At 59.8% G+C, this 8,166-nt stretch overlaps 1 protein-coding gene across 1 annotated transcript in view; it reads left to right on the top strand.

Annotated features, from left to right (window-relative positions):
- Positions 1-39: 39 nt before the first annotated feature.
- The window catches only part of KCNQ1 (potassium channel, voltage gated KQT-like subfamily Q, member 1), a 407,135-nt gene continuing 399,008 nt past the window's right edge, over positions 40-8,166 (top strand). Inside the window, exon 1 of the mRNA XM_011930101.1 lies at positions 40-196. Within this exon, the coding sequence (XP_011785491.1) occupies positions 173-196 (24 nt within the window). The 5' untranslated portion in view covers positions 40-172. The remainder of the gene's footprint in view (positions 197-8,166) is intronic.

Here is an 8,166-nt window from a genome sequence, read left to right on the forward strand (position 1 = left end):
CTGCTTCCCCGGCCGCGCCCGCAGCGCCACCAGTTGCCTCCGACCTTGGCCCGCGGCCGCGGGTGAGCCTAGATCCGCGCGTCTCCATCTACAGCACGCGCCGCCCGCTGTTGGCGCGCACCCACGTCCAGGGCCGCGTCTACAACTTCCTCGAGCGTCCCACCGGCTGGAAATGCTTCGTCTACCACTTCGCCGTGTGAGTATCGCCACCGGCGACGGCCGGCACGAAGGTGCTTCCTGAGAGCTTGTGTGGGGGAGCTCTGTCCCAGCGCCACCTGCCCCGTAGGGGCTGCGACCCTGGAGCAGAGGAGGGAAGGAAGTGGGGAAACGCAGAAACACAAACTGCACTCCCCCTTGAAGTTCAGGGGCGCTGCTGTGTCTGGGGGTGCGCAGCTGCTCGCAGGCCCGGCATGGGGAGGGAGCCGGCTGGGGAGGGGACCACCTGGAGCCCAGAATTTGGCTCCACACCTCCGGGAGGGTAGGTCCAGGTGTGATTCCTTCTGGGAAGAGAAGCCTGCTGGGCAGCGCACCTTTGGGTTCAGTAAGAGAACTCCTCAAGGTCGGCTGAGACCCGAGGCTCAGGGGCCCCCAAGAGAGAAGGCGCCTGATGTCCAGCTGGTGCGACATCTCAGACCCCTCTGAGGCGCAGTTGTACTCGGGCAGGGGGCTGTCCAGGATAGGAAGGTGACGGTGGCGGTGCTCCTTGAGGGCTCGGCGTGCCGTGGGGCGTCCCCACCGGCCTCACATTAACTGAACCAAGCTCATGAAAACCTGGCTTGATGCAGAGTGGAGAGGCACGTTTGCAGCTCTCACTCAGAGGCAGCTGTGCTCCCGCAGAGGGTAGCGCTGGTAGCAGAGGCTCCTGGCCCTCCCTGTTACCAGGTGGTTCCAATTCCCGGTACAGCGTGCCTGAGCAGGGCTGGGCACTAGATTTCTCGGGGATGGGCCCGGGAAGTCACCTCCGGAAAGGTCCAGGCTGCTCTCCTCGGTGCCTGCCTGGGGCCCTCCCCTGCCGCCCCAGTGGCCCTACTTCCTGGCTGCCCAGCCAGCGGCTTTTTGGTGTAGTGCCAGCCTCTGGCCTGGGAGCCTCTACCCAGCCATCCCATGGCTGATGGCTGTGGGGCTCACCTGAGGGCTGAAGGGTGGTCTCCCTGAGCATCCTCAGGTGGAAGCATCTCCTCTGCCTTGGGCAGGCTCAGTAGAGAACTGGCTGGAGGGCATCCAGGGGCCTCTCCATGCCTGCTGGCAGCTGCCACCAGCAGGAGCCAGGCCCCAACCAGCTTCAAGCATCGTCTCAGGTGAGGGGGTGGGGTAGAGGTCGCAGGGCTGCTGCCTTCCTTGCTGAGAGGTGGCCTTCCACATCAGGAAGGGGAAGTCTCAACCACCTCTGTCCTCAAAGACGTGCTTGGGGTGTGGTCTTGGAGACTTTTCCCCACCCCAGCTCCCAAGCCCCTGCCTCCTGACATGTCAGCGGGTGCCGGAGCCACAGCTGCTGCTGGTCTGTGAGAGGAGCTGGCGCTGCTCATGGCTGCAGCAGCGGGGGCTTGGCCTGGGGTCTGGGAGATGTTTGTGTGCAGTGACCTAGGGGAACCCACCCAAGTCCGATGCCACTGTGCAAATGTCCAGCAGATGCCAGATTCACAGGTGCTGTGTGCTGGTGGCCACCTGCCTCCTGGACCCCAGACTCTCTGAGATGTCCAGGGGTGGGAAGACCCCCTCAGCCAGAGGCCAAGACAAAGTGCCTGCAGACCCCCTCAATTCTCGCTTGTATTCAGGTTTGTGGACATGTGCCTCTGGGCTCACTGCAGCCACCCATGTGGAGGAAGAGGAGGAAGAGGGCTCGCCGCGCCCCAGAGGAAGTCTCTGCTTGCACTTGTGTTTTCTTCCTGATTTGGATTGTTTAGGTCTCGGAAGTTTGCTCAGCAGAGTCTACCTTTGCCCAGCCTCCGTAGAGCTGGCAAGGCAGGGGTGGCTTCTGGGGACAGGGGCAGGATGGCTTCTGTGAGGGGGTGGCCAGGAAAGGGATGCTTCTGTGAAGTGGCCAGACCCGGGGCTGGTCCTTTCCAGCTCTGGGCCCTGTCCCTGTAAGATGTGTGCCTGGCCCTGGGAAGTTGTCATGAACAGCCCCCTCCCAGGTACCTCCATGCGGAGTGGGACTGGAGGTGGACCCTGGCTGGGCAGGACATGTGGCTTGGTGTGGGCCTGGGAGATGCACTCCCACCCTCAGTGCTCTAGGAGGTTGGCAGGACCAGTCTCTCAAGGGGAGACCTGGTCATAGAGCCAGGATGGCTGCCACCTGCAGCCTCACAAAATCCGGTCCAGCCCTGCGCCAGTCCAGCCCTTGTGTGGCTGTAAGAAGTCTTGGCAGTGGTGGCAGAGACAGGGCCCTGTCCTTCGGTGGATTGTGAAATGAGAAGTATTGTGGTTTTCGACCTGAAGACGACAAGCCTGGCCTTGAAGAGCCAGGGCCCAGGCGTGTGTGCAGGGGGGTTGAGGCAGGAGCCGGTGTTCCGCTGACCCTACAGGGCTAGGCGAACTCTCCTGTGTGTGGCTGGGGAAGCCAGTCAGGATATCCTGTCCCCTCCTTGGGGAACCCCCGCCCCCAGGAGAGCAGCTCTTCCTGTGTTCCTTTTGGCCTCCCTGGGCTGGCCAGGGTGGACACGGCACCTGGGCCATGACCCTTGCCCGCTTAGGCTTTCTACCCCCAACACCCCCAGTTATCTGTGGCTGCTTGTGCCCCCACTGGGGGCAGCTTCTATCTTAGCTGAGGGGATGGGGATCCATACAGCCCTGCTCCACCCAGAGGTCCTAGCTCCCTTGCTGTGAGCCTTGGTCACGGGTGTGGACATCCAGCTGGCATCTATTCTGGTTGCTGAGATGCTTGGAGATTCTCGTTGTGGTCAAGGAGAGGGATTTGAGGGGGTACCCGGAGTGCATGGAGACAGCCCCCGTAGGCTCTCAAACCCAAGCCTGGCTCAGCAGCCCCTGTTCCCCCTTCCCACAGCCTTGGCTTTCCCTGTTTCCCAAGAACTTTCCAGGGTTGTTGGCAGAACCCTCACGGATGCTTGTTAATCAACAATGGAGCCAGAAGCAGGTCCTGGAGGTGGATTGGGCCGATCTGGTTGCCTCCCCAAAAGACAAAGCCATGCAGAGGCCAGCTCTCAGGGTGCAGCACCCAACTTTGTGGACCTCAGTGCCCTCCTGTCTCCAGGCTCTAGCATTGGAGTCCGAGGCAGCTTCTGGGCAGTTTTTCTGCAGCTGGGCAGGGAGGCTGGAGGCTGAAGCAGGTGCTGGAGCTGGGCACAGAGGAGGATGGAGCTCTTTGGACCATCAGGTCTCTTTCCATCTTCTTTAAGACTCCTCAGCCCTAGGTTCCCAGTAAAACTGGGAATTCCTTTTGGGGCTTTTCCCAGTGCCACCTTCTGTGGGGCCTGAGCCTTTGGTCTCATCCTCTGGCTGTCTGGGGTCACCTCACCTCCATTACAGACCCAGCCCAGTGTTTCTGGATCCACTCTTGCCAACATGTTGAGTGCCTAACTCTGGCTTCACTCTAGTTGGGGGGGAACACAGGCATCCCTTACCCCTGGCCATCAGCTGGGGAGGGGGTAGTCCAGGTGGCAAAAGAGCCTGCAGTCTGGGAGAAAGGGCCTCCCCAGCCTGTGTGGGGACAGGGGGTCAGGAGTGTGGTAGGGACTTGGGTCCTTGGAGGTGGCCTGGGCAGTGCCTGGTGGGCATGGAGCAGGTGGCAGGGTTTTGTGTCTGCGCATGGCCCCATGGTTGGGCCGCCTTGGCCAGGGTCCTGGGCCTTCTGAGTCTGCGTCTTGTCCTCTGTGGCAGAGGCTACTGGTGCTGGCGCCCTCAGTGCAGGGTGCCTCAGTTGGAGGGAACATTCGCCCGTGCCTGGCACTGAGGCCGCAGCTCCCTGTGGGCATGGTACTGGCAGCTTGAGCCTACAACCCTGGGGTGCTGGAGGCAGGGGGGTCCCTTTTCACTCGGCAGTTGCGAGGTCCTGGAACCTTTGCACATAATGTGCTGGCTGCGATGTGTCGCGGGTCTGACGGAGGGGCTTTGCAGGGACACTCCTGGGTGCCGATGGGATGAAATTCCGCTGGGTGTGAGGGCCTGGGGTGCAGTTGGGCCATCCAGTGCGAGGTCAGGTGGTGGGAGCCAGGGAGTTGGCATGTCAGCTGCTGCTATAAGTTCTGCTACGTGCCGTCCTGGCATGTGGCACGTCCCGCAGAGGACAGGAAGGGTGAACAGCTCCAAACCCACCCTATGTGTGCTCCAGAGCTGGAAACAGGCTCTGTGGAGCTGAGCGCCTTTGGGGGCAGCTGCGATGGGCAGGAGCACCGTGCCCACCGCGGGTGTCAGAGTGACAGGGATTGGCAGGCAATTCCACTCGGATGGCTGATGCCGCTCTTTTTAAAGGCGTTGGGTGCCGAGAATTCTGCTCCTGCTGTCAGGCTGGTTTCAAGTCTGCTCCTTCTACGCTCGACGCCCTTGCCAGGGTGATCCAGAGCTGCTCAGACGAGCAAGCATCCTCGAGTCCCAGGGGTGCTGTTAGCAGGGCTGTTGCCTGACGCAGCAGGTCCAGGGAACTCATGCCTTCCAGCGATGGGAATGCCACCGGTCCCTGTAGCCAAGGTGCAGACACACGTGTCCTGGTCCTGAGCCCCTGCTTGGCCCCGGGCAGGGCCCCCAGTCCCTGGCATTCCGCCGGCCTTGTCTGGGAGGTGGACGAGCCCTCCCTAGCCCTGACATTCCAAACTGGCTTTTGGCCCCTGCAATATCTCGCTGTGATTCAAGACTCTGTCCACGGGCAAGAACAACAAGCCTGGGACAATCTCATCTCAGGCACCTGTGGGAGGAGACAGGTCCCAAGGCCGGTGATGCCAGGAGAACATTCCAGGCCCAGGAGGAGCTGAGAGAGCAGACGCCCAAGGGGAGATGCTGGCGGGTGGCCAGTGTTGGGAGAGCATGGTGTCGGCCTGGGGACGTGCCTCAGAGAAGCTTCTAGAAGCCCAACATCTGCTGCTGGAGGGGAGAATGAGGCAATGAATATCACCATCCTGGGCCACTTTGACCCAGACCCCAAGGATTTGGTTACAGAGGGGAGGGCGGCAGGGTCTGGCTTCACTCTCAGGAGGTGCCTTGGGGCTGGCCAGTATGGGATTGCTGTCACCACGGGTCACTCCAGCCCCTGGGTGCTCCTACACCATGCTCTGCTTGTGCCTGGGGTCCCTGCAGGCACGTCGGTGAGAACGTCAGAAACCCCAGACCTCATGGATGCAAAATTATGATGGTTGATGAAGGGAGGCGGCTGGTGTCTGTGGTACCGGCTGGGTGACCACAGGGATGCCGCGTGACCCTAGTCCAGGGGGCCGGTTTTACATGAGGCATCTGACCATGTGATGGGGTGTGGCTTCCGCCGCCCGGCCCAGCCCCCTTCTGGGAGCCGCATGTGAGTGGGTGTTGGCTGGGCAGGGTCTTCTCTCTGGGGAGCTGGCACTGGCTGGGGGTGGGGAAGATCCATGATGGGACCCAGGTGTCTTCCCACCTCTCCACCGTGTCCTGGGAAGTTCTACTATTTGGTTCAGGGTGTGGGGTCTGTCTGAGCAGGCGTGGTGCTTCCAGAAGGATCCAGGTTAAGGGTGGCGTGTGCAAGGGGGTGCCCGAGCCCTTCTGCGGAAACACCATCCCCCACAGAGCAGCAGTCCGCAACCTTTTTCGTACCAGAGACCTGTTTTATGGAAGAAAGATTTTTCCACCGGGACAGTGGTGATCTTGGGATCAAACAGTTCCATCTCAGATCATCAGGTATTAGATTCTCATAAGAAGCACGCAACCTAGATCCCTCGCATGCGCAGTTCACAATAGGATTTGTGCTCCTGTGAGAATCTAATGGCAGCACTGATCCAACAGGAGGTAGAGCTCAGGTGGTCATGCTCATTCACCTGACACTCACTCACTGCTGTACGTCCTGCTCCCTAACAGGCCACGGACCTGGGGTTGGGGAACCTTGTCTCAGAGGATTGAGGCTCGGGACCATGGGATCGGCACTGTCGTCGCCCTCGGAGGGCTCTGAGCACCAGAAGGATCCGACTGTGGTCCCAGGCACTGTGTGGGATGGACCAGCAGAAAGGCTCCCGGGAGGGTGGTGGCTCCGTCATCGGCACGGGACTGTCGGGATGAGCCGTCTGGAGTCTGTTGGCATCTGCCTGGCCACCTCTGGCAGGAACTTCTCTTGATTGAAGAGCCGGGCCGGGGAGCTGACCCCAGGACATGCCCCTGCTCACTCTGGGACCTGGGACCTGGGACCTGGGGTCTGCTCCCCATTTTGCTCATCCACGCACAGACAGGGGCGTTTGGGTCGCCTTACAGATGAGACAGCCAGGCCTGGCCACTTTGCTCATGCCACGCCCAGAAAGCCCTTAGGATGCCCGGAAGCCCTTAGGATGCTGTGGTCTCGAGTGAGGTGATGCACTATTCCTGGCCTCAAGTCCAGTTTGTATCCACGGGCACCCCCACTCCTACCTAGCACTTGCCACGAGGAAGCACCCTGAGGACTGTCCCCTTTGAGAGGCGGCTCCCAAAGCTTTGCTCTGTGCCTGTGTCCTGGTAGCGGGTGAACTCTGGCCGCCCTCACCCAGAGGGTGCAGGTTCCCTAGGGGTGGTGGCTCTTGGCTTCCCCTTCATATCTGCTAAGGTTCATGCCTTTCTCTGCTTCCTTCCCAAATCACACTCTGGGGCGCACTGAAAGGGTGCTCTGAGTAGCGCTCCCCAGCTCCTGGCTGAACGTGCTCCAGGCAGAGACTTGAAGAGATTCAGAAAGCAGGAACCACAGGCAGAGCAGCTGGACAGGGACCCCCACCCCTGCACTCCCTTCGGCCCTGGAACGCTCCTCTGCATGGAGACAGCCCAGCTGCACTGGGACCCCTCACCCGACCCTGGGGCCAGGGGCTGCCTCCTCGACTTCCACTCAGAGCAGCCTGGGCAGCTCAGAGGAGGGAGCAGAAGGATCTCTGACTGCGAGGGGCAGACCCCTCCCAGAGGCATCCCCACCCTGCCCCACAGAGGGGAGCAGCTGGAGACAGGGGGCGGGAACCTCCTCTGTCTGTGTCTGAGCAGCCCCAGGAGCCATGCGCTTCAAGCGTTTGATCTTGGCGGGCCCTGGGCTTGGCATTCTACTCCATGACGTCTCCAGCTGTTCTCTTGTGAAGAGTCACGTCTGTGCTCTTGGCTAGGATGGCTCAAATATTATAAAACATACAGCTTTGCTAATTAAAACAGCATGACACTGCCTTATAGGCAGGCAGATCACCAATGGAACAGCTTTTTAAAACTGCATGTAACTCCATTGTATATGAATTTTAGTAAAAGCAGAGGCGGCATCTCCAACCAGTGGGGAACAGATGGGCAGCTTCATGCGTGCTGCGGTGTGGGTGGGTGGCCACGTGGAAAGTGATCAGACTGTACCCACTTGTCACATCACACACCAGGATAGACTTCCAGGGGGTCAGAAAACCACTTGGGTACCAAAAGAAAGCGCCTGGAATTCTTTAACCTGAGAGTGAAGAAATTTTTCTATGACTTGAAAGCTAGATGCGTGGAGCAGGAGATTTATGTGTTTGACCACATAAGAAAGAAGCATGGTGTCTTTGGCCGGGCATGGTGTCTCACGCCTGTAATCCTAGCACTTGGAGAGGCCGAGGCGGGCGGATCACCTGAGGTCAGGAGTTCAAGACCAGCCTGACCAACGTGGTGAAACCCGTCTCTGCTAAAAATACAAAATTAGCTGGGTGTAGTGACACATGCCTGTAATCCCAGCTACTTGGGAGGCTGAGGCAGGAGAATCGCTTGAACCTGGGAGGTGGAGGTTGTGGTGGGCCGAGATTGCGTCATTGCATTCCAGCCTGGGTAACAAGAGTGAAACTCCATCTCGGGAGGGGGCGGGGGGAGCAAACTTAACGGGAAACAGCCAATGCCAGGCTGGGGGAATGTGCTGTTTGATGAAGGGTTAACCTCTTTACTATAGAAAGATTTTCTGAAAACAGAAGAAAACCCACAGCCAGTAGGAGATATGAACACCACTCACAGTTCAGCAACCCACAGGGGGCCCTTGAACATGTGAGAAGGTGCCACCTACACTCCTGGCGAGAGGGGTGC

Source organism: Colobus angolensis, unplaced genomic scaffold (assembly GCF_000951035.1).
Source record: "Colobus angolensis palliatus isolate OR3802 unplaced genomic scaffold, Cang.pa_1.0 Scaffold84, whole genome shotgun sequence".
NCBI classification, from domain to species: Eukaryota; Metazoa; Chordata; class Mammalia; order Primates; family Cercopithecidae; genus Colobus; species Colobus angolensis.